Raw genomic sequence first — 26,802 nt, 5'->3', positions numbered from 1 at the left:
AATAACAAGAACTGAGGTGTGCCTGAAAGATGGGGGATAAGAGAAAAACTACACTTTTGTGCTTTTTGAATTCTGAATCTAATGAACAAATTTATTCACTATTACAAATTCAATTAAAAAAATTAAAGTCCCTGTGCTTCTGTGTCCCCTTCCCATGTGGGGGAAATAACATATGCATGAGAAAAAACTCAGGAAAAAGTGGGGTCACCCCTACGGCTGGGCACCCCCTGGTGTTTTTACCTCTCGAACTTGTCCACAAGTTTGAGCCTCCAGCAGCGTGTCAGCTCCAGGTGAAGGGTTCCTGCCCCAGCACTGGGTCCCGTGGTGGGTTCTGTTCTAAGGCTTCTACCCCAGTAGCTTGTGACTCTCGGTATCTGTCTGACTCTCCCACTCTGGGGGCAGTGGTTTACCCCGTGACCTAAGGTCTCTGCTGGATCTCAAGAGTTGTTGATTTTTTTATGCTCAATGTTTTTCTTGTTGTTAGGACAGACTGATGACACCCAAGCGCAATACATGCTGGACCAGAAACCAGAAGTCAAGAGCATGTACGTATCTATATACATATATACACATATATATATTATAAACATATATATATTAGTTGTTTTTTTTCTTTGGCCTCCCTGTGTGGCTCACTGGATCTTAGTTCCTCGACCAGGGATTGAACCCATGCCCTGGCAGTGAAAGTGCAGAGTCCTAACCACTGGACTGCCAGTGAATTCCCAAGAGGATATATTTTAAATTTTGATAATACTTACCATTTTTTCTTTGATGGTTAAGTGCTTTTAGTCTTTCACCTAAGAAACCTTTACCTATCTGTAGGTCATGAAATTTTTCTCCCATATTTTTATTCTGTAAGTTTTACCCTTTTAGCTTTTATGTTAGATCTGTGACGGAGCAGGGAATAGGGGATTGGGATTGACTGCAAAGGGGCAAAAGAGAATTTTCTGGGGTGATTTCAATGTTCTGTTTGGATGGGGATGACATAAGGGTGGATAGGTGTCAAAACTCATTAAACAGTACATTTAAATGCATGCATTTATTGTATATAAATTATACGTCAATAAAGTTAACTTTTAAAAAGAAGAAAAATAGGTCCAGTACAAAATTTAGGCCACAAGACAGGAGCTTCCTTGCTACCAAAGTGCTATGGACTCCTGGCTTACTTGTAGGGAGAAAGAAGTACAATAAGCAGCCAAAGAAAGGCCAACATCTGTAAGATCCACAATCACACGTTACATTCTTCGTAGGGAAGCCTCCCAAGTGGGCACTGATATATTTCACCTTAAGAGGAGACAGGAAGAACAAAGATCTTCATGTTTCCCCCGTGCCCATCTAAATCTCTTTTCAGAATTTATTTTGGGCCCAACAGTAAAATAGGTAATTTTTTCCAAGAGACAAGCTAGTTTTTCATACACCACTTATGGAATATTCCATCTTTCCTTTACAATCTATTAATAACATGGTTCCACATCTAGACTCATCTGTTCTTTTTTTCCGTTACATTTTTAATTAATTTATTTATTTATGACTGTGTTGGGTCTTTTTTGCTGCGTGCGGGCATTCTCTAGTTGCGGCGAGGGGGGGCTACCCTTCGTTGCAGTATATGGGCCCTAGAGCGCGTGGGCTTCAGTAGTTGCGGCACATGGGCTTTGTTGCTCCGCAGCATGTGGGATCTTCCCAGACCAGGGCTCGAACCTGTGTCCCCTCCATTGACAGGCAGATTCTTAACCACTGCACCACCAGGGAAGTCCCTCCATTACATTTTTGATTGGTTGTTGCTGGAGTTCTGGACAGTTTTTAACTACACCTATCAATCTATGCACAATTTGTGCATTTCTGAAATAAAGTATTAAAGAAAACAGTGCTCTTTTGAATACAGTATTTCAGATTAATGCATTTAGAACTTTTGCCGCAATATTTTAGCCTGATGCTTATGGCAAATCCATAACTGCTGCCAGGTAGCTAACTGGACTTGATATAACTCAACTGCATCAAGAAAATACGATTTTTGCCGGCATGTGCTATTATTCTACAACTCAGACATTTAGTTTATGTTCTGTGAACTGGTGTATATCCCAGGTGTACAAATCTTTTTCAGTGAAATCTTGATAGCAAAGTGGTGGTCAACATTCCATAGACATTCCCTGGTAAGAACCAGGCAGGATATCACCAATGACAGATTTTATCAGCCCCACTGAAAAGGTTAAGCAAGATCTACAGGGATTCCAATTTTAAGGTAGTAAAGAATTCTGCCTTCTCCTCTGGAAAATCCAAAACAATATAGATGATAAGAAACAAAAATTGGGGGGAATTCCCTGGCGGTCCAGTGGTTAAGACATGGGCTTTCACTGCTGTGGACCCGGGTTCGATCCCTGGTCGGGGTAATAAGATCCCACAAACCACGCGTTGCAGCTCCCCCAAAAAAATTTTTAAGAAAAATTTAGGGGAAGCTGTAGAATGTTGTAATAAAAAAGACAGAAAATAACAGGTGATGGTGAAAAGATGAAACAATGATTTTACCGATTTACTTATACACTCCTGGTGGAATGTAAAATGGTGAAATTTAAAGAGGTGGTTTTTTGCAGCATTATTCACAATAGCCAAGGTATCAAAACTACCTCAGTGTCCATCAACAGATGGATTGGTAAAGAAAATGTGGGGTGTGTGTGTGTGTGTATATATATATATATATATATATATATATATATACACACACACACAATAGAATATTATTCAGACTTAAAAAAAGAAGGAACTTCTGTCATTTGCAGCAACATGGATGAACCTGGAGAACATTATGCTAAGTGAAATAAATCAGAGAAAAACACTGTATAGTACCACTTGCATGTGGACTCAAAAAAAAAAAAAAACGAATGCATAGAGTAGAAAGTAGGAAAGTGGTTGCCAGGGTTGGGTAAAATAGGGAGTGGTTAATCAAAAGGTGTAACTGAGTTATAAGATGAATAAGGTCAGAGGATCTAGTGGATAACATGGTGACTACAGTTTTTAACACTATATTGTATAGCTGGAATTTGCTAAGAGAGTAGAACTTACATGTTCTTGCCAAAAAAAAAAAAGTAAATATGTGAGGTGATGGATGTGTGGACTCATTTCACAATGTATATCAAATCATGTTATATACTTTACTTACATTTTTGTCAATTGTAGTAGATTGACAAAATCTGAAAAGTGAATTTTATGTAAATTCCATCTCAATAAACCTGATATAAAAATTAAGAGACATATGTAAGCCCAAACAATAATATTTGAAGACATATACCGTTTGGAAGAATTTTACTGACCAGGAGAAAAAGCCACGACTGCCTTCCGAAAAGGTACTGATGAGATCCAGACGATTCACAAGGTGGAGGAAATCAGGGACTCAAAGGAGAGAACGTGCTTGAAAACACGCATAAGAGCGGTTCAAGCCCCAGATGCCACTCCCACCCTTCATGGTCAGGGACTGTCCATCACCCTATGAAAATTTCACCCCCATAGAAATCTGAGGTATCATCTTTCACCAAAGAGAACTTGAGAGGCTTTTAACTTGGGGACCCTGGCCCTGGAGGACATAAGGCTGAATACAGATTAAGTGGAATTCTGTATACGGGTGAACTCCAACCCCATACTACCATGCAGCTTTCTTCCACCTGTTCCAGAAAAATAGCCAGGCTTATGGCGCCTGGAAGCTTAAGTCCTTCCCTAGAAAAACTGTAGACCCTTCTGAAGAAATAACACTGCTCCAAGGACTGAGAGACACTGACATTTAGGGTCCCAAAGGCAAAATCTAAGTGAACACCCCCATCACCCTTCTGTGAAGCCCACAAATTGACCTAAGTCCATGCTCCCATGGACTCAAACTTCCAACCCAGAGACCCTGGACTTTGAGCTGGGAACATGGATCGAATCAGACTTCGGACTGTCTCTCTTGGGGAAAGTATGTACAACATGTGGTGTGGGAAGAAGGAAAGGGTGTGGTTATCAGGACAGACTGGGGCAGAAGCAGTGGATGTGCTCACAAGGGGAAAACTGTATTTCTCAGCCTCCCTTGCAGTTAGCTGAGGCTCATATGACTGATGTCTGGCCAAATGAAGAGTAGAAATGATTTCTAAGCCAGAGGTTCCCAAACTTTCTTGGTTACAGCATCCTTAGTAGCACAATCCTTTTCTCACAGTGTCCCTGGGCTAAAAGAAATACCTGACAGTTCCATTTGCTAAATAGTTAGGTCCAAGCAACATAATAGTATTAGTTGGTGCCATGTCCAGTAATTAGAGCTGTTTCCCTAAAACTTAAAATATCCTAGGAAGCCCCTGTGAATTCTCTACAGTGCCCTGGGACACCTTTGCACCAAAATGGGACCCAAGGTTCTAAGCTTTTCCAGGCCAGTGCTTAGAAACATTGTATAATGTTCCAGGTCTTGCTTTCCTTGCCTCTGGGACCTTGGAGGCCATATGTTCCAGATGACATGACTACAAAATGTTGGAAAGAAAAAGGTGGAAGTCTGACTGGGAAATAAACTTGTACTGAGTTAACGTCACTCTGATTTGTTGGGTTCTCTGTGGCTCACTGCGTACTCCAACTCTGTACTGTTCAATATGGTAGCCATTTAAGGCGACTAAGAACTGGAAATATGGATGGAGTGCCACATTTCAAGGTTTAAAAAACTGAGGCAGAGTAAATATTTTTCCATTAAACACAACTTTATTGTTTTGGTAGAACTACAATTCACTTTAACTGTTGCACGGCACAGGACGTTGCTGTTGTATTGTAATGCTTGTACAGGAACGTGCATGACTTCTAGTATTACAGATAAACACTTCACCAATCTAGTCAGTATCAACAGACTGATTCAGTTCAGATGATTTTTTTCTATGCACTGAAGTAACATCACAATGTGTCTACTGGATATTTTATGTAGATAGTACAAGTTAAAGAACACCTATGCAGACAGCACAAATTACAGTGACACCTATATGTAAACCATAATCATAAATTGAGATACTTATTATTTTAACTGTAATATAATAAAATTATCTAGATTAAAAATATGGAAAAATATTTAGATTTTTAATGAAGGCATATTAATGAGGCAGAATTCAGTGCAATACAGAAGCTAGTACCACAACGAGTACAGCAAAGAAAAAGAGTGCAAGAGGGTACAGTGCACATTCGATGATGAGTAGCAAATGCAACTCACTGCAGGCACAGGAAGATGAGAAGGCTGTTTGTTGTACACAAGTGTTCAATACAGTAGACAATATTTAAGACAGCAGCTAATAGTTATTTCATTTTTTCAGCAACAGTTTAGTGATAAGTATTCTCCCAATAGTCAAAAAAGAATCCACGAAATAAGTCCTATGAAATGAGAATTACATTTCCAACAAAAAATTTAAACAATTTTTTAAACAATTTTTAGCAGGATTTCAAGCTTATACTTGGCCAGCTATAAAATGGTTTGAATTCTTGCATGTGTGCACACACGCACACACACACACACACACACAAGAATCTTCGATGGAGAGATGATAAAAGAAATGACCATTTTAATTATGATAATCTAGTTAGAAAATTATGAGGAAGACTTTAAAAGACACATAAAAATTGAAAATTTTAATTAACCTTCTAATTTTGCTCACAGAAGACAAGAAATTTCTTGTAATATCAAAGATCAATTGGTTCAAAATTAGAAAAATTTCAAGTACTTAGCTTTAGGTGTGTAATATATGACACTGCCAACTGAAAACTTTGAGTACATTCTGTCTCAAAGAACATCAAAATTTATAAAGAAATGTCAATTCATTGTCTAAAAACTCAAACTCATGACAGATATTTTTGACAATTTTCCACCTGATAAAGAAGAAATTTCAGCTAGAGAAAAAAATTCGTTTCTATCACAAAGATAAGACTGAAGCTGTGTTAGGTCCAAAGACAGATATACTGGAATTTTAAAGCAAGAGAATGGTATTTCCCTCATTGCTTTGTTCCACTATATGGTAACTACTGAAAATATCTGTTCAGTTTTCTGAAGCAGACTCCAAGAAGACAAACATGAATACAGATGTTAAAATTCTTCCGTACATGTGTGCAAATGATATAATCACTGCTAGTTTATGAAACTGTTGAAAATAACGTTTTTAATGATCTTGTGTTCTTTACTGATACTCCTTGGTTGAATCATAAAAGAATTTTACAAAGATTTCCTGTGCTGGGAATTCCAATTCAAGATTTTATTGAAATGAAAGGAATGACTGCTAAGTATTCGAAAATCAAAGACAAAAAGTGGCAGTATCACACTGAATATGAGTGAGCTACATTTGAAGCGTCTTAGAGTGGGAAAAACTTGTGACCTACTCAGGTGAGAAAAATTCGTTAAAATTGAAACATTTCATAATATAAACAAAAAATAATGACTTTAGACATTTTTCTAACATGAGTCAACATGCAAATTGTCAATGTAATCAATAGCATTGTATAAATTGGCTGCAAAATACAAGAAAAATGTGAAGAATGGTTGATACTGATAAATTTAGTTTTTCCATTTATGCAATACATCATTGAATTTAATGGTAGTAACAGAATTGACAGAAGAGTTGAATTTATTTAAACAGATATTGCTTTGAAACTATATGCTTTGTTTCAAAATCAAATCAGTTCTTCCGATAAAAAGATGAACAACTTTGTAAATGTGGATGCAAATATCGAAGGAAAATAATTTTCTGATACTTGAAAAATTTAGGTATATGTAGACTAACAACAAAGTGCATTTGGAAGAACTATGTAAATCTACTTTTCAACTCTAAGTTTTATTAATCTCAATATGGCTCAAGTATTTCAAATAAAAATTTAGTGTATGAACTAAGATGTGCTGCAACTGTAAAATACACATGGGTTTTGGAGACAGTGCAAAAAAATAATATAAAATACCTCACCAATAATTTTTTATACTGATTATATGTTGATATAATATTATGGATATACTGGGTAAAACAAATTATATTATTCACCTGTCTCCTGTTACCTTTTTAGAGTGGCTACTAGAAAATCTGAAATTATTACGTGGCTCACATTCTATTCCTAATGGACAGTGCCACAGTAACTGAAACACCTTCCAAGTGGTGTTTTAGAGCCCTCTTCTTAAATGTGAGTAGTCAAAGATCACCAGAAGTTTGAGGAAAGCCTCCAAGGAGAAAGAGAGAAAACAAGTAAAAACAACTCAGAGGAAAGATAATGAAGGGAGCGGTAACACTAAAGGATACCATATTAGCATCCTCAGAGAAATGAGTATTTCACCCATGACACAAACAGAATATGATTTTTTTTAAAAAGGAGTAAGCAGAGAATCAGAAAATGCACTTGGAAATATAAATATGACAACAAAAATAAAACATTCAAAACATTTAGTAGCAGAGCTGGAAGATAAAAGTTGACAACAGCTTCCAAAAAGAAGGATAAAAATCAAAGACATGGAAGGACTGATGTCAGGGAAAATGGAGCAGTAGGAGGCGCCAGGAAGCCATCTCTCCACCTAGACAACAACTGTACTGGCAGAAAGTACCTAAAGTGATTATTTGGAACACAGGAGACTATTTTAAGGTTTGTAGTGTCCAGGGGAAATCTTAAGTGGTAAACTGCAATGAACAGTGGTGGATTTTAGCCTTTAGCAGAGTAGCAGCTACCCATTCCCCATCAGCCAGCCCAAACATTTCTAGTTTGACTTGCTGGAGCCAAGGTGGGCAATAAAGACCTTTTCCTCCAAATACCAGGGTCCCAGGTCCTGACTGTGGATGGTTGCTTCTGATCAAGAAGGAAGAGCAGACACAGAGGTGAGTGACCATTCTTCCAACTACCCCCACTGGCTACAGTGGCTCCCAGGGGATTTAAAGCAGGGGTCCCCAACCCCCGGGCCACAGACCGGTACCGGTCCACGGCCTTTTAGGAACCGGGCCTCACAGCACGAGGTGAGCGGCGAGTAAGCAGCGAAGCTTCATCTATCGTTCCCCATCGTTCCCCATGGCTCGCATTACCACCTGAACCATCCCCACGTGTGTGGGAGAATTTAGAAAGCCTCTGCCTCTGCCCAGGGAAAGACAGGCTCAGAAAAGACCTGAGAAAAGTCTAAGCATTCACCACAGACTGATCACTGGCAGAGAGACGACAACAAACAATAAAAAAAAAATCTGAGGAGAATCTGATTTCCAGAGCTACCACACTACAGTAGTCCCCTGCCTTATCCATGGTCTGGCTCTGCACAGTTTGTTAACAGCTGTCAACTGCAGCCCGAAAACATTAAATGGAAAATCCCAGAAATAAGCAATTCATAACTTTTAAATTGCACACCATTCTGAATAGTGTGATAAAATCTCACACCATCCCGCTCCAACCTGCCCGGTATTCCCAACCAAAAACATCTTCTGCTCTCAACATCTATCCATCAACATCATGTTCGGTGATCCAGGATCACCCAAAGCAGATGATCCTTCTTCTGACACAGTGTCAGAAGGTCAATAGTAGCCTAATGCTATGTCACACTGCCTGTCATTCACCTCATTTCATTTCATTACATAGGCATTTTATCATCTCACATCATCATCATAAGAATGGGCACAGTAGAATAAGATATTTTGTGAGAGAAACCACATTCACATATTTATTACACAATATTATTATAATTCCACTTTATTATTATTATTATTATTTTGCAGTACGCGGGCCTCTCACTGTTGTGGCCTCTCCCGTTGCGGAGCACAGGTTCTGGACGCGCAGGCTCAGCGGCCATGGCTCACGGGCCCAGCCGCTCCGCGGCATGTGGGATCTTCCCGGACCGGGGCACGAACCCGTGTCCCCTGCATCGGCAGGCGGACTCTCAACCACTGCGCCACCAGGGAAGCCCTCCACTTTATTATTACTGTTAATATTTTATTGGGACTAATTTATAAATTAAACTTTATCACAGGTGCGTATGTAAAGGAAAAAACATAGTATATATAAGAGTTCAGTACTATCTGCAGGTTCAGTCATCCACTGGGGGTCTTGGAACGTATCCCCTGCACATAAGGGGGGATGACTATATAAGATTCACATGTCCAGTTTTCAACAAAAAAAATCACAAGGCGTACAGAGAAACAGGAGATATGCCTGAGGAACTCAGACCTACTAGACAAAGACTTTAAAATAACTGTCAAATATGCTCAAAGAGCTAAAGGAAGGTTCTGAACATGTTAGCAGATCAAGAGAGAAAATGAAGAAGATTCTTCAAAGCAGGAAAAAACTGGGGAATATGTATCCATTAATGATTAATTTAAAAAGGAATGCTCTCCTTGGTCGCACTTTACAAAAAAACAAACCCATAAACATCTTGAATATCAATGGGGAAAAGCCCCAGAAGAGCTACAGGTAGATTTAGCAAAGCTGTAAGTTATCAGAACCACTCTATAGGGAGAGACACCTAAGGACTCCAGCCTGAAATAATCTTAGAACTTGTGAAAACAAATAAAAGAAAAACCTCATGCAAAATGAAGACTGAAAGCCCTGAAGGGAGAGCTCTCAAGCACATACCAGCTTACTCTACATTCCTCAGCAGGAAGAAAGACTTCTTCCTCGCCAACAACAGCCCAGCCAATGAGAAACCACTGCAACTCAGCCAATGAGAAGCCACCACAACCCTGAATTCTCATTCTCCTCCAATGAACTTTCATTCAAAACAGCCCCTCCCAACTTCCTCCATTCCGCTGTAAAAAGAACACTCCTGACCTTCCTTCTCCGGACATGTCTATAAGTTTACCATAGTTTGCATGTCCCAAATTGTAATTTCTGTTATTCCCAAACAAACTCAATTTTGCTGGCCCCTGGGGTAGCCTTTAACTCTATGTTCATTAATGGGTTGAATAGGGATCTTTCTCTTCTAGTTAAAAGGACCAGGATGGAATGGGAAATTATTTCCACTCCAGATGTATTTAATTCAGCAAATCAGCTCACCGGCACCACAGATGATTCAACTAAAAGACCGACCACTAAAATCCTCAATTTTCAACTCCACCAAGTAGAGGCCCCTAAATGAAACACAAACCCTCCTGGTCTTTGCCATTAGTGCAAAAAGCCAGGACATTGAAGGAAAGACTGTCACAAGCTTAAGTGCACCAGACACCCTCAATCCTCTAACCAGCTTCCCCAATTCCCAGGGAATTACAGGGTTTTTCCCCAATCCTTCCCCTCAATCAACTTAGAGAAACCACTCTCCAGCTTGGGAATGAGTCCGTCCATCCTCACTGACACCAGAGCTACAGTCTTGGGGCTCAACCTGTTACTCAAGAGCCCCTGACTCAGAGGATTAAAATGGTTCAGTGAGGGGGGGGGGTCTCAAAATAAACCTCCCCAGGTTCCTGTCTGTTAACCTATCTCCTTTGGTTTAGGCTAAGAGATAGCTACCCTTTTCTCTTTAGTTCCTCTAGCCCTGTTCATTTATTGGGCCAAGATTCCTTAGAAAAAATGTCATGCTGGCATTTCTGCCAAAAGGAGACAATAAATCTAGAACTTGATAGCAGCAACCAAAACAGCCAACTGGATGAATCAAATGATCTAGCTTTTAATACATTACAGGAAAGCTTGATAAATCTCCCTACTGTTGATCAACTTCCCTTTTTCCTCTTCATACAAGAGAAGGAGAGAAGCACTTACTTACCCAAAAGCATGGAGATCACCATCACCCCATAGGGTACTAGAGTTGGCAGCTAGACCCTGAGCACGAGGATACCCCTTTTGCCTTAGAGTCATTCCTGCTACTGTCCTTTTAGTTAAGGCCACCAAAAAAATAATCATGGGATCCCCTCTAATTATCTCTGTACCCCCTACAGAAGCCCCACCTGTTCAACATATAATCCGGGGAAACCTGTCCGCACTGCCCCCAAACACTTTAAATTGCCATTAGAGTTGGAAAATGGACTTCATTCAGCTATCCTCACCCCATGGATACAAATATGTCTTGGTAATGATTTGTATGTTTTCCCACTGGACTGAAGCTTTCCCACGTAGACAAACTATTGCCTCTTCAGTAGCTAAAACTTACTGGAAAAAAATATCCCTACCTGATGAACCCCTCTTGAGCTCCACAGCAACCAAGGGACCTGTTTTACTCGTCAAATATTACAGCAAGTATGTGTTGTTTGGCCAAATCTTCAGTACTTTCACTGTACACATCATCACCAGGCTTCAGGACTAATCAAATGAACTAAGTGTCATCAAAACTCAATGGGGGGGGACTTCCCAGGTGGTGCAGTGGTTAAGAATACGACTGCCAGGGCTTCCCTGGTGGTGCAGTGGTTGAGAATCTGCCTGCCAATGCAGGGGATACGGGTTCGAGCCCTGGTCTGGGAAGATCCCACATGCCGCGGAGCAACTGGGCCCATGAGCCACAACTACTGAGCCTGTGCGTCTGGAGCCTGTGCTCCACAACAAGAGGCCACGACAGTGAGAGGCCTGCGCACCGTGATGAAGAGTGGCCCCCGCTTGCCACAACTAGAGAAAGCCCTCGCACAGAAACGAAGACCCAACACAGCCATAAATAAGTAAATAAATAAATAAATAAATAAATAAATTCATAGTGGCCGCACCAATTTACATTCCCAACAACAGTGTCAGAGGGTTCCCTTTAAAAAAAAAAAAAAAAAAAAAGAATACGCCTGCCAATGCAGGGGACACGGGTTTGTCCAGTGATTAAGAATATGCCTGCCAATGCAGGGGAAACGGGTTTGCTCCTCCATGCTGAGAAGCAACTGAGCCCACGTGTCACAACTACTGAGCCTGCACTCTAGAGCCCGTGAGCAACAACTACTGAGCCCACGTGCCACAACTACTGAAGTCAGCACGCCTAGAGCCTGTGCTTCTCAACAAAAGAAGCCACTGCGATGAGAAGCCCGTGCATGGCAACAAAGAGTAGCCCCCGCTCACCGCAACTACAGATGGCCCATCTGCAGCAACGAAGATCCAACACAGCCAAAAATGAATAAGTAAATTAATTTTTTTTTAAAAAACACAAAAACTAAAGTTTAAAAAAAAACTTAATGGGGGGCGGCAGAGTCAAGATGGCAGAGTAGGAGGACATGGAGTTCGTATCTCCTCACAAGTACAAGAATGCATCGAGGGGCTTCCCTGGTGGCAGAGTAGTTAAGAATCCTCCTGCCAATGCAGGGGACATGGGTTTGAGCCCTGATCTGGGAAGATCCCACACGCCGCAGAGCAACTAAGCCCATGCGCCACAACTACTGAGCCTGGGCTCTAGAGCCCATGAGCCACAACTACTGAAGCCCGTGCGCCTAGAGCCCGTGGTGTGCAACAAGAGAAACCACTGCAATAAGAAGCCTATGCACTGCAACTAAGAGTAGCCCCCACTCACAGCAACTAAAACAAAGCCTGTGTGCAGCAATGAGGACCCAATGCAGCCATAAATAAATTAAATAAATAAATAATTTTAAAAAAGAATGCATTGCAGCAATCCTTGCAGAGCACCTACTGGGTGCTAGTGGGGGACCCTGGACACCTAAGGGGATGGGAGGAATCACTGCACAACCAGACTGGGGGTCGGGCCTGAGTCCCTGTGGTGGGAGCACTGAGTCCAAGACACTAGACTAACAGAGAACCTTAGGCCCCAGAGAATATTAATCAGTGTGAGCTCTCCTGGAGATCATCATCTCAGCACCAAGACCCGGCTCCACCAAACTGCATGCAAACTCCAGTGCTGGACACCTCAGGCCAAACAACGAGCAAGACAAGAACACAGCCCCACCCATCAAAAAAAATGAGATGACAAAAAAATATGTTACAGATGAAGAAGCAAGGTAAAAACCTACAAAACAAAAAAAATGAAGAGGAAATAGGCAATCTACCTCAGAATTCAGAGAAATGATAGTAAATATGATCCAAAATCTCAGAAATAGAATGGAAGTATGGATCAGGAAAATACAAGAAATGTTTAACAAAGACCTACAAGAACTAAAGAACAAACAGTGATGAACAACAAATAACTGAAATGAAAAATACACTAGAAGGAATCAATAGTAGAATAACCGAGACAGAAGAACGAATAAGTGAGCTGGAAAATAGAATGCTGGAAATAACTGCCAAGGAGCAGAATAAAGAAAAAAGAATGGGGCTTCCCTGGTGGCGCAGTGGTTGAGAATCTGCCTGCTAACGCAGGGGACGTGGGTTCGAGCCCTGGTCTGGGAGGATCCCACATGCCGCGGAGCAACTAGGCCCGTGAGCCACAACTACTGAGCCTGCGCATCTGGAGCCTGTGCTCTGCAACAAGAGAGGCCACGATAGTGAGAGGCCCGCACACCGCGATGAAGAGTGGCCCCCGCTTGCCACAACTAGAGAAAGCCCTCGCACAGAAACGAAGACTCAACACAGCAAAAATAAATAAATTAATTAATAAACTCCTATGCCCAACATCTTAAAAAAAAAAAGACGAGAAAAAAGAATGAAAAGCATCAAGGACAGTCTCAGAGACCTTTGGGACAATATTAAAGCACCAACATTCAAATTATAGGGGTCCCAGAAGAAGAGAAAGAGAAAGGGTCTGAAAAAATATTTGAAGAGATCAGAGTCGAAAACTTCCCTAACATGGGAAAGGAAATAGCCACCCAAGTTCAGGAAGCACAGAGAATCCCATACAGGATAAACCCAAGGAGAAACATGCCAAGACACATATTAATCAAAATAACAAAAGTTAAATTCAAAGAAAAAATATTAAAAGCAGCAAGGGAAAAGCAAAAAACAACATATGAGGGAAACCCCATAAGGTTATCAGCTGATTTTTCAGCAGAAGCTCTTCAGGCCAGAAAGGAGTGGCAGGATACATTTAAAATGATGACAGGGAAAAACCTATAACCAAGATTACTCTATGCAGCAAGCATCTCATTCAAATTTGACAGAGAAATCAAAAGCTTTACAGACAAGCAAAAGCTAAGAGAATTCAGCACCACCAAAGAGCATTACGAAAAATGCTGAAGGAACTTCTCTAAGCGGGAAACAAGAGAAGAAAAAACCCACAAAAACAAACCCAAATCAATTAAGAAAATGGTTAACAGGAACATACATATCGAAAATCACCTTGAATGTAAATGGATTAAATGCTCCAACCAAAAGACACAGACTGGCTGAATGGATACAAAAACAAGACCCGTATATATGCTGTCTACAAGAGGCCCACTTGAGACCTAGGGACACATACAGACTGAAAATGAGGGGATGAAAAAAGACATTCCATGTAAGTGGAAGTCAAAAGAAAGCTGGAGTAGCAATACTCATATCAGACAAAATAGACTTTAAAATAAAGACTGTTACAGGAGAAAAGAAAGGACACTACATAATGATCAAGGGATCAATCCAAGAAGGAAACATAACAATTATAAATATTTATGCACCCAACATAGGAGCAACTCAATACATAAGACAAATGCTAACAGCCATAAAAGCGGAAATCAACAGTAACACAATAATAGTGGGGGACTTTAACACCCCACTTACACCAATAGACAGATCATGCAGACAGAAAATAAATAAGGAAAGCACAAGCTTTAAATGACACAATAGACCAGACACACTTAATTGATATTTACAGGACATTCCACCTCAAAGCAGAAGAATACACATTCTTCTCAAGTGCACATGGAATGCTCTCTAGAATAGCTCACATCTTGGGTCACAAATCAATCCTTGGAAAATTTAAGAAAATTGAGATTGTATCAAGCCGCCTTTCTGACCACAATGCTACGAGATTAGAAACCAATTACAGAAAAAACCTGTAAAAAACAGAAACACATGGAGGCTAAACAGTACATTGCTGAATAACCAAGAGATCACTGAAAAAAAATCAAAGAAAAAATTTTAAAATACCTACAAACAAATGACAATGAAAACATGACAATCCAAAACCTATGGGACGCATGGGCTTCCCTGGTGGCGCAGTGATGAAGAAACCGCCTGCCAATTCAGGGGACACGAGTTCGAGCCCTGGCCCAGGAAGATCCCACATGCTTCGGAGCAAAAGCCCGTGCACCACAGCTACTGAGCCTGCACTCTAGAACTTGCGTGCCACAACTAAGCTCACGTGCCTCAACTACTGAGCCCGCGTGCCACAACTACTGAGCCCGTGTGCCAAAACTACTGAAGCCCGTGCACCTGGAGCCCGTGCCCTGCACCAGAGAGGCCACTGCAATGAGAAGCCCGCACGCCACAACCAGAGAAAGCCCACACACAGCAACAAAGACCCAATGCAGCAAAAAAAAAAAAAAAACCCTGTGGGACATAGCAAAAGCAGTTCTAAGAGAGAGTTTTACAGGAATACAATCCTACCTCAAGAAACAAGAAAAATCTCAAATAAACAATCTAACCTTACAACTAAAGCAACCAGAAAAAGAACAAAGAAAACCTGAAGTTAGTAGAAGGAAAGAAATCATAAAGATCAGAACAGAAATAAATAAAATAGAAATGAAGAAAACAATAGCAAAGATCAATAAAACTGAAAGTTGGTTCTTTGAGAAGATAAACAAAATTGATAAACCTTTAGCCAGACTCATCAAGAAAAAAAGGTAGAGGATTCAAATCAATAAAATTAGAAATGAAAAAGGAGAAATTACAAGTGACACTGCAGAAATACAAAGGGTCATGAGAGACTACCACAAGCAACTACATGCCAATAAAACGGACAACCCAGAAGAAATGGACAAATTCTTGGAAAGGTACAACTTTCCAAGACTGAACCAGGAAGAATTCGAAAATATAAACAAACCAATCACAAGTAATGAAATTCAAACTGTGATTAAAAAAAATTTTTCAACAAACAAAACTCCAGGACCAGATGGTTTCACAGGCGAATTCTATCAAACATTTAGAGAAGAGTTAACATCTATCCTTCTCAATCTCCTCCAAAAAACTGCAGAGGGAGGAACACTCCCAAACACGTTCTACAAGGCCACCATCACCCTGATACCAAAACCAGACAGAGATATCACAAAAAAAGAAAATTACAGACCAATATCACTGATGAACATAGACACAAAAATCCTTAACAAAGTACTAGCATACAGAATCCAACAACACATTAAAAAGATCAAACACCATAATCAAGTGGGATTTATCCCAGGGTTGCAAGGATTCTTCAGTATACACAACACAATCCATGTGATACACCATATTAACAAATTAAAGGATAAAAACCATATGATCATCTCAATAGATGCAGAAAAAGCTTTTGACAAAATCCAACACCGATTTATGATAAAAACTCTCCAGAAAGTGGGCACAAAGGGGACCTACCTCAACATAATAAAGGCCATATATGACAAACCCACAGCAAACATCATTCTCAATGGTGAAAAACTGAAAGCATTTCCCCTAAGATCAGGAACAAGACAAGGGTGTCCACTCTTGCCACTATTATTCAACATAGTATTGGAAATCCTAGCCACGGCAATCAGAGAAGAAAGAGAAATAAAAGGAACACAAATTGGAAAAGAAGTAAAACTGTCAGTGTTTGCAGATGACATAATACTATACACAGAAAATCCTAAGATGCCACCAGAAAACTGCTACAGCTAATCAGTGAATCTGGTGAAGTTGCTGGATACAAAATTAATGCACAGAAATCTCTTGCATTCCTATAGCCTAATAACGAAAGATCAGAAAGAGAAATTAAGGAAACAATCCTATTTTCCATTGCAACAAAAAGAATAAAATACCTAGGAATAAACCTACCTAAGGAGGCAAAAGACCTGTATGCAGAAAACTTTAAGATATTGATGAAAGAAATAAAAGACGACACAAACAGATGGAGAGATATACCATGTTCTTAGATTGGAAAAATCAATATTATGAAAATGACTATACTACCAAAGCAATCTACAGACTCAACATAATCCCTATCAAATTACCAATGGCATTTTTCACAGAATTAGAACAAAAGATTTTACAATTTGTATTGAAGCACAAAAAACCCCAAATAGCCAAAGCAATCTTAAGAAAAATAGAAAAAAAAAAAAAAGAAAAATAGAGCTGGAAGAATGGAGGAAATCAGGCTCCCTGACTTCAGACTATACTACAAAGCTACAGTAATGAACACAATATGGTACTGGCACAAAAACAGAAATATAGATCAATGGAACAGGATGGAAAGCCCAGAGATAAACCCATGCACCTAGGGTCACCTAATCTATGACAGAGGAGGCAAGAATATACAATGGAGAAAAGACAGTCTCTTCAGTTAGTGGTGCTGGGAAAACTGGACAGCTACATGTAAAAGAATGAAATTAAAACACTCCCTAACACCATCCACAAACATAAACTCAAAATGCATTAAAGATCTAAATGTAAGACCAGACACTACAAAACTCTTAGAGGAAAACATAGGAAAAACACTCTTTGACATAACTCTTAGAGGAAAACATAGGAAAAACACGCTTTGACATAAATTACAGCAAGATCTTTTTTGACCTACCTCCTAAAGTAATGAAAATAAAATCAAAAATAAATAAATAGAACCTAATTAAACTTAAAAGCTTTTGCACAGCAAAGCAAACCATAAACAAGACGAAAAGACAACCCCCAGAATGTGAGAAAATATTTGCAAATGAAGCAACTGACAAGGGATTAATCTCCACAATATACAAACAGGTCATGCACCTCAATAACAAAAAAGAAAATCCAATCAAAAACATGGGCAGAAGACCTAAATAGCCTTTCAGCAAAGAAGACATACAGATGGCCAAGGGGTACATGAAAAGATGTTCAACCTAATTATTGGAGAAATGCAAATTAAAACTACAATGATGGGGCTTCCCTGGTGGCGCAGTGGTTGAGAGTCCACCTGCTAATGCAGGGGGCACGGGTTCGTACCCCAGTCCAGGAAGATCCCACATGCCGCACAGCGGCTAGGCCCATGAGCCACAGCTGCGGAGCCTGCGCGTCCGGAGCCTGTGCTCTGCAACGGGAGAGGCCACAACAGTGAGAGGCCCACATACCGCAAAAAATAAAAAAACTACAATGAGGTATCACCTCACAGCGGTCAGAATGGCCATCATTAAAAACTCTACAAACAATAAATGCTAAACAGGGTGCAGAGAAAAGGGAACTCTCTTGAACTGTTGGTGGGAATGTAAATTGATAAAGCCACTATGGAGAACAGTATGGAGGTTCCTTAAAAATATAAAAATAAAACTACCATATGACCCAGCAATCCCACTACGAGGCACATACCCTGAGAAAACCATTAATTCAAAATGACACATGCACCCCAATGTTCAGTGCAGCACTATTTACAATAGCCAAGACATGGAAGCAACCTAAATGTCCATCGACAGACGAATGGATAAAGATGTGGTATATATACATAATGGAATATTACTCAACCATAAAAGGGAACGAAATTGGATCATTTGTAGAGACGTGGATGGACCTAAAGACTGTCATACAGAGTGAAGTAAGCCAGAAGAAGAAAAACAAGTATCGTGTATTAACGCATGTATGTGGAATCTAGAAAAATTGTACAGATGAACCTATTTGCAAAGCAGAAATAGAGACACAGAAAACAAACGTATGGACACCAAGGGGGAAAGGGGTGTGGGATGAATTGCGAGATTGGGATTGACATATACACACCATCATGTGTAAAAGAGACAACTAATGAGAACCTGCCGTATAGCACAGCTAACTCTACTCAATGCTCTGTGGTGAACTAAACGGGAAGGAAATCCAAAAAAGAGGGGATATATGGATACATATAGCTGATTCACTTCAATTTACAGCAGAAACACAACACTGTAAAGCAACTATACCCAATTTAAAAAAAAAAAAAAACCTCAATAGTCAAAATTTGTGGAAATCCTCCAAAGACTTTGGCCAAAAGCACTGCCTCTGGTCCTTCTCAATCTCAAGTCCACTCATTTTGGAACTCATAAACTCTCACCCTTTGAGCTAACTGCTGGGCACCCCATGCATCTAGCTCCTGCCTCTTTCATCTACAACTAACGAAATGAGATATACTGCAATGTTGCATAGGTCTAATTACATCTATTAAAAATAACCATGCTTTAATAGAGCAATCCTTTTAAAGATGAAGACGTCAAACGCCACACTTCGCAGCCTGGAGATTTCTTTATTGGAAAAGACATCTCCACAAAACACTTTATTCAACCATGCTGGAAAGGCCTTTATCAAGCGCAACTGACCAATCCTTGCGCCACCAAACTCCAAGGAGTTGACTCCTGGACCCACGTGTCTCATCTAAAGGAAGCCTCAAACCCTTATGGGACCTGCACACCAACTGGTGACCTCACCCTGAAGATTTCCAAGAACTGAAGCAGATGACAGCCAAAGGAGACAGCTTTCCCAAAATGATGAGACCAGGCCTGTATACCCTTTTCTTGCTCTTGTTTCTTACCTTATTTTCCCCCTTTCTTGGAAAGGCAATGCTCTTGTCCACATTTCCCAATCCATTGCAAAAGGGGAAAACCTTTCTGTTGGATCTGTCACCAGAAACTCCAGTCTGTTCACGATGGCTGAGACCCCTTGGTCTTATCTGTAACCAGTTTCTCTTTAATCCCATGTCACTGCCAATCATATCTACAAGCCTATGGATGTTACCTACTGGGTTAGGCTATAACAACGAGATGTTCCCATACCTGTTTCAATCTTTCTCAAGCCATAACCGTATTAGCTCAACCTTGCTCTTTTTACAAAATACATACCTTTTAATCCCTTTTAAAAATTTTATTTTGGCTGCGCTGGGTCTTTCTTGCGGCACACGGGCTCTTCGTTGCGGTGCACGGGCTCTTCGTTGCGGTGCACAGGCTTAGTTGCAGTATGTGGGACCAGGGATCGAACCCGGGCCCCCCCACATTGGGAGCACGGAGTCTTAACCACTGGATCACCAGGGAAGTCCCCCTTTTTAGCCTTTAAATGCAGCTTTTATGTGGATGCAAGGTTGCTCTAAGGCAGGCGTATCTATAGACTTAAATGATTCAAGAAAAAGCAAAGTCATTAGGTGACAACTTAAAGTTGAAAGATGGAAAGATGGAGAGTTTAATACCTGCAAAGGATGGTTTGATAATTTTAGAAAGAGGTTTGGCCTAAAAAAATGTCAAGATAACAGCAGAAATAGCTTCTTCCGACCAAGAGGCAGCAGACTTCCCCAGATGCCACTAAGAAAATTGTTGAGAAAGAATATCTGCCTAAACAGGTTTTTAATGCAGATGTTTAAGTGCCGTATTATGGGCAAAAATGCCACAAAGGACATTTATTAGTAACAACAAGAAGCAAGCACCAGGATTTAAGGCAGGAAGGGACGGGATGACTCTGTTTTGTGCAAATGCAGTGGAGTTTATGATCAGGGCTGCCCTCAACTATGAAGCTGCTGACACGGAACCTTGAAGGGAAAAGAGAAACACCAGCCGGGAAAGAACACTTTCTGCACTGGTTCCATCAGTGCTTTGTCCCTGAAGTCAGAAGTAACCTGCCAACAAGGGGCCGCCTTTTAAAGTCCTTTTGATATTGGACAATGCCCCTGGCCACCCAGAACCCCATGAGTTCAACAATGAAGGAGTCAAAGTGATCTACTTGTCCCCAACATAACATCTCTAATTCAGCCCCTGCAGCAGGGGGTCATAGGACCTTTAAGGCTCATTCCACATGGTACTCTACGGAAAGGACTGTCAGTGCTATGGAAGAGAACTTAGAGAGGACATCATTACAGTCTGAAAGGATTACATCATTAAAGACACCATCGTTGTTAAAAGAAAAAGCCAAGAAAGCCATCAAGCCTGAAACAATAAATTCCTGCCGGAGAAAACTGTGTCCAGATGTGCATGACTCCATGGAACTTACAACAGAGCCAACCAAGGAAATGATTAAAGAGATTGTGGATATGGCAAAAAAGTGGGGGGGTGAAGGGTTTCAAAACAGGATCCTGGAGAAACTTAAGAGCTAACAGAATGAAAAGATGACTTGATGGAGATGGGTGCTTCTGATGGATCCGGGTACAGTGAATTGAAACCTTCTGGAAAGGATTCACCATTCTAGACGCCACTAAGAACATTCGTGATTCATGGGACAAGGTCAAAATACCAACATGAACAAGAGTTTGGAAGAAGCTGATTTCAACCCTCATGGGTGACTTTGAGGGGTTTGAGACTTGAGTGGAGGAAGTAACTGCAGGTGTGGTGGAAATAGCAAGAGAACTAGAATTACAAGTGGAGCTTAAAGATATGACTCAATTGCTGCAATTTCATAATAAAATTTTTAAGGAATGAGGAATGCTTCTTATGGATGAGCAAAAAAAGTGGTTTCTTGAGATGGAATCTACTCCTGGTGAAGAACGCTGAAATGACAACAAAGGATTTAGAATATTACATACATAAACTTACTTGGCTAAAGCAGCAGCAGGGTTTGAAAGAACTGATTCCAAATTTTTTTATTATTTATTTATTATGGGCTGTGTTGAGTCTTTGTTGCTGTGCACGGGCTTTCTCTAGTTGCGGCAAGCGGGGGCTACTCTTCGTTGCGGTGTGCAGGCTTCTCATTGCAGTGGCTTCCCTTGTTGTGGAGCACGGACTCTAGCCGAGCGGGCTCAGTAGTTGTGGCACACGGGCTTAGTTGCTCTGTGGCATGTGGGATCCTCCCGGACCAGGGCTCCAACCCGCATCCCCTGCCTTGGCAGGCCGATTCTTAACCTCTGCGCCAACAGGGAAGTCCCTCCAATTTTGAAAGAGGTTCTGGTGTGAGTAAAATGTTATCAAACAGCACTGAGAGCTACTGAGAAATTGTTCATGAAAAGAAGAGTCAACCAATACAGCAAACTTCAATGTTGTCTCATTTTAAGAAATTGCCCCAGCCACCCCAACTCAGCAACCACCACCCTGATCAGTCAGCAGCCATCAATGAGGCAAGACCCTCCACCAGCAAAAGGACTGTGACTTGCTGAAGGCTCAGATGCATTTTTTCTAGCAATAAACTATTTTTTAATTAAGGTATGCACATCGGTTTTTTAGACATAATGGTATTGCACAATTAACAGATTACAGTAGAGTGTGAACATAACTTTTCTTTTTTTGTGGTATGCGGGCCTCTCACTGTTGTGGCCTCTCCCATTGTGGAGCAACAGGCTCCGGATGCGCAGGCTCAGCGGCCATGGCTCACGGGCGCAGCCGCTACGCGGCATGTGGGATCTTCCCGGACTGGGGCACGAACCCATGTCCCCTGCATCGGAAGGCGGACTCTCAACCACTGTGCCACCAGGGAAGCCCTGAACATAACTTTTATACGCACTGGGAAACCAAAAAATTTGTGCGACCCAATTTAGGCAACATTTGTTTTACTGCAGCGGTCTGGAAGTAAACCCACAATATATCCAAGGTATGCCTGTAAACACAAAGATACACAAATCTAGACAAACTATAATCAAATTTTCAAAATCCAAAGACAAAGAACCTTGAAAGCAACAAGAGGAAGTAACTCATCATATAGAAGGGATTCTCAATGAAACTATCTTATTTCTTCTCAGAGACCTTGGAGACCAGAAGTCTGTGGGTTGATTTATTCAAAGTGCATAAAGAAAAAAAACTGTTGGTTGAGGATTCTATATCTAGCAAATCTGTTTATCATAATAAAGTTCATTAATGAAAAGATCACAGCTAACATCATACTCAACAGTGAAAAACTGAAACCTTTTCCTCCAATATCAAGAATAAGACAAGGATACCCACTTTAGTCACTTCTATTCAACACAGTACTTGGGTCCTAGCCAGAGCAATCACACAAGATAATGAATTAAAAGCCATCCAGCTTAGGAAGAAAGAAGTAATATTATCTCTTTTCACAGATGACATGATCTTATGTGTTGAAAACCCTAAACATTACACACACACATACACACACACAAAAAAAACTGTTGAACTAATAAGCAAATACAGCAAAGTTACACAATATAAAATCAAAATTCAAAAATCAGTTGCATTTCTAAACCCTAACAGTGAATGATCCAGAAAGGAAATTAAGAAAACAATTCTATTTACACTATCATCAAAAAGAATAAATTACTTAGGAATAAACTTAACCAAAGAAATAAAAAACTTGTACACTGGAAACTACAAAACACTGCTGAAAGAAAAGTTGACACAAATGAATGGAAAGACATCCCATGTTTACTGACTTGAAAACTTAATATTGTTAAAATATTTATACTACCCCAAGTGGTCTTTCGCAGAAACACAAGCAACCATCCCCAAACTCATATGGAATCTTAAAGGACCCCAAATAGCCAAAACAATCTCAAGAAAGAAGAAAAACGCTGGAGGCCTCACATGTCCTGATTTCAAAACATACTACAAAGCTACAGTAATTAAAACAGCATGGTACTGGCATAAAGACATACAGACCAATGGAACAGAGAACCCAGAAACACACCAGTGCATATGGCCAAATGATTTTCAACAAGGGTACAAAGACTACACAATGTGGAAAGGATAATCTCCTCAACAAACGGTGCGTGGAAAACTTGACGCCCACAGACAAAAGAATGAAGATGGACCCTTATACCACACACAACAATTAACTCAAAATGGATTAAAGACCTAAATATTAAGACCTGAAGCGATAAAACTCCTGAAAAAAAATATAGGAGGAAAACTTCATGACATAGGATCTGGCAATGATTTCTTGTCTGACACCAAAAACACAAGCAAAACAAAGCAAAAAAAGGCAAATAGGACTACATCAAACACAAAAACTTCTACATAGCAAAGAAAATCAAAGCAGTGAAAAGGAATGGAATAAGAAATGTAATTTTTCATTAAAAGAAGAGACAAAAGACTTGAACAGACATGTCTCTAGAGAAGGCATAGAAATGTCTAATGAGTATATGAAAAAATGTTCAACATCACTAATCATCAGGGGAATGCAAAGCAAAACCACAAGATATTATCTCAAACCCGTTAGGATGGCCACTATCAAAACACAGAAAATAGTTAAGAGTTGCAAGGATGTGGAGAAACCGGAACCCTTTGAGCACTGCTGGTAGGAATGTGAAATGGGTGCAGCTGCAGTAGAAAATAGCATGGAAGTTCCTTACAAAATTAAAAATAGAATTATCATGATTCAGCAATCTCGCTTCTGAGTATATACATAGAAGACTGGAAATAGATCTCGAAGATATATTTGCAAACCCATGTTCACTGCAGCATTTTTCACAATAGGCAAGATAGAAGCAACCTAAATGTGTATTGATGGATGAATGGATAAAGAAAATGTGGTATCTACATACAACAGAATATTATTCATCCTTAAAAAAGAAGGAAATCCTGTTGTACGCCATGACATGGATGAACCTTGAGGGCATCCAGCAATTCCACTTCTAGGTATGTATCTCAAAGAACTGAACACAGGGACTCAAACAGTATTTGCACACCACTGTTCATAGCAGTGTTATTAACAAGAGCCAAAATGATGGCAATAACCTAAACGCCCATTGAAAAATGAATGCACAAATCATGTGATATATACTTACAACAGAATATTACTCAGCGTTAAAATAATGAAAAAAAATGAAATTCTGACACGATACAACATGAACCTTAAAAACACCATGCTAAGGCAAACAAGCCAGACACAAAAGGACAAGTACTGAATGATTCCATTTATACGAAGTGCCTAAAATAGTCAAAATCATAGACAAATGAAAAAAAAGTCAAACAGTGGTTACCAGGGGCTTGGGGGAGGAGAGAATGGGGAGTTAATGGTTAACGACTAAGTTTCAATTAGGGATGATGGAAAAGTTCTGGAGGGACTTCCCTGGCGGTCCAGTGGTTAAGACTCCATTCTTCCACTGCAGGGGCCATGGGTTCGATCCCTGCTCAGGGAACTAAGATCCCGCATGCCACGTGGTGTGGCCAAAAAAAAAGTTCTGGAGACGAATAGTGGGAATGATTGCACAACGTGAATGTACTTAATGCTACTGAAGTGTACACCCAAAAAGAATTAAAATGGTCAATTTTATGTTATGTATATTCTACCACATTAAAAAAGAACTCTAGGGACTTCCCTGGTGGCAGAGTGGTTAAGAATCCACCCGTCAACGCAGGGGACACAGGTTCGAGCCCTGGTCCGGGAAGATCCCACATGCTGCAGAGCAACTAAGCCCGTGCGATACAACTACTGAGCCTGTGCTCTAGAGCCTGCAAGCCACAACTACTGAAGCCCGTGTGCCTAGAGCCCGTGCTCTGCAGCAAGAGAAGCCACCACAATGAGAAGCCTGTGCACTACAAAGAAGAGTAGCCCCTGCTCGCCACAACTAGAGAAAGCCCACACGCAGCAACAAAGACCCAATGCAGTCAAAAATAAATAAAAAATAAATTTTAAAATGAACTCTAAAATAAGTAAATAAAAGTGAATTAACTCACAGGAGAAGCCTTGTCTTGTCCTGAGACCGAAAAGAAACTTCTTCAATAGAAACTCATTAAGTGGAAACATTTTTAAATGCAAGTTCTTCATTTTCAAGTAAAATGTGTCATAGATAAAGAGCTTAAAGTAAAACAGGTTAATAAAAGCAATTTTATAAGGAATCCAAAGAAGTATAAAACCTTTTGATGGTCTGATATAACCCCAAAAATGAATTTAAATATTTAGATAATAGGCCAGGCTAAATATCCTTTAGGCAATTTTATGTAAGCAGTTACTGAAACCAAACTTTTGATGAATATTGTACAGCAGGATTTGAGGTTGTCTTCTGTGGCTAGTACATGGTATTTAGAAAGTTCATACTGGATAAAGGACTTATAGGTAGAATAAAAAGAACTGCAAGTTAATAATAAAAATAACGTGTGGACAACACATTTCACCAAAGGAGGTACATCAATAGCTAAAGAACACATGAAAAGATTCTCAATATCATTAACCACAAAGAGATACCACTTCAATCACTAGATTAGCTATAATAAAAAATACAAACAATAACGAGGGTTGGTGAGGATGTAATTTCATCAGGAACCCTCATACACTCAAGTTCAGAATGTAAAATGACATAGTCACTTTGGAAAACAACTTGGCAACGTCTTAAAAAGTTGAACTAAAATTCACCATATAACCCAGCAACTCCACTCAGGCATCTAAGAAAAATGAGAACATTATGTCCACACAAAGACTTGCACGCTAATGTTCAAAGCAGCATTATTTTTCACAGCCAGAAAATGGAAACAACCCAAATGTCCTTCAACTGGTGAATGGACAAAATATGGCACATCCATACAATCAGATAATATTTGACAATAAAAAGGATTAAAGTACCAATATGCTACCTCACAGATGAATTCAGAAAACCACACGGATGAACTCAGAAACAAGTTAATGAAAAACTGAAGACAACCACATATGTTTACATTTAAATAAAATGTCCAGAAATAGCAACCGTAAGGAGACAGAGTAGACTGATTAATGGTTGCCTAGGATCAGGGCGGGGATGGGATTACTCTAAATGGGTGTGAGGGATCTTATCAAGATGATAAAATATTCTAAAATCAGATTGTGGCGCCAACTGTACAATTCAGTGAGTTGGCTAAAACTCACTGAATTATACATTTTAATGACTTTTACAATGTATAATTTATACCTCAATAACACAGTAAAGAAAAAGGGGGGGGGGTTATGTTCCAGATTCCCAACTGGTATTTATATAAAACTTCCTCTTGTGAATGCTGGAGTATGTAACAAGTAAACATCCTGGAACAAGCATCTTCTCAAGATTTTTACGTATTTAATTCTCTC

The 26,802-nt window shown here is 40.1% G+C and overlaps 1 protein-coding gene across 7 annotated transcripts in view; it reads left to right on the top strand.

The window, feature by feature from the left end:
- The window catches only part of PTGR1 (prostaglandin reductase 1), a 45,058-nt gene extending 23,439 nt beyond the window's left edge, over nt 1-21,619 (top strand). For 2 of the 7 annotated variants that reach the window (XM_073806396.1, XM_073806397.1), the window contains exons 4-5: nt 485-545; nt 4,418-21,619. In XM_073806396.1, coding sequence (XP_073662497.1) covers nt 15,664-16,596 — 933 coding nt within the window. In that variant the 5' untranslated portion in view covers nt 485-545; nt 4,418-15,663 and the 3' untranslated portion in view covers nt 16,597-21,619. The remainder of the gene's footprint in view (nt 1-484; nt 546-4,417) is intronic. The other 5 variants (XM_073806398.1, XM_073806401.1, XM_073806400.1 and 2 more) reach the window with 5 other exon arrangements.
- Nucleotides 21,620-26,802: the final 5,183 nt, after the last annotated feature.

This window comes from Tursiops truncatus, chromosome 6 (genome assembly GCF_011762595.2).
Source record: "Tursiops truncatus isolate mTurTru1 chromosome 6, mTurTru1.mat.Y, whole genome shotgun sequence".
Lineage (NCBI taxonomy): Eukaryota > Metazoa > Chordata > Mammalia > Artiodactyla > Delphinidae > Tursiops > Tursiops truncatus.
This window is presented reverse-complemented; position numbering and strand designations above follow the sequence as displayed.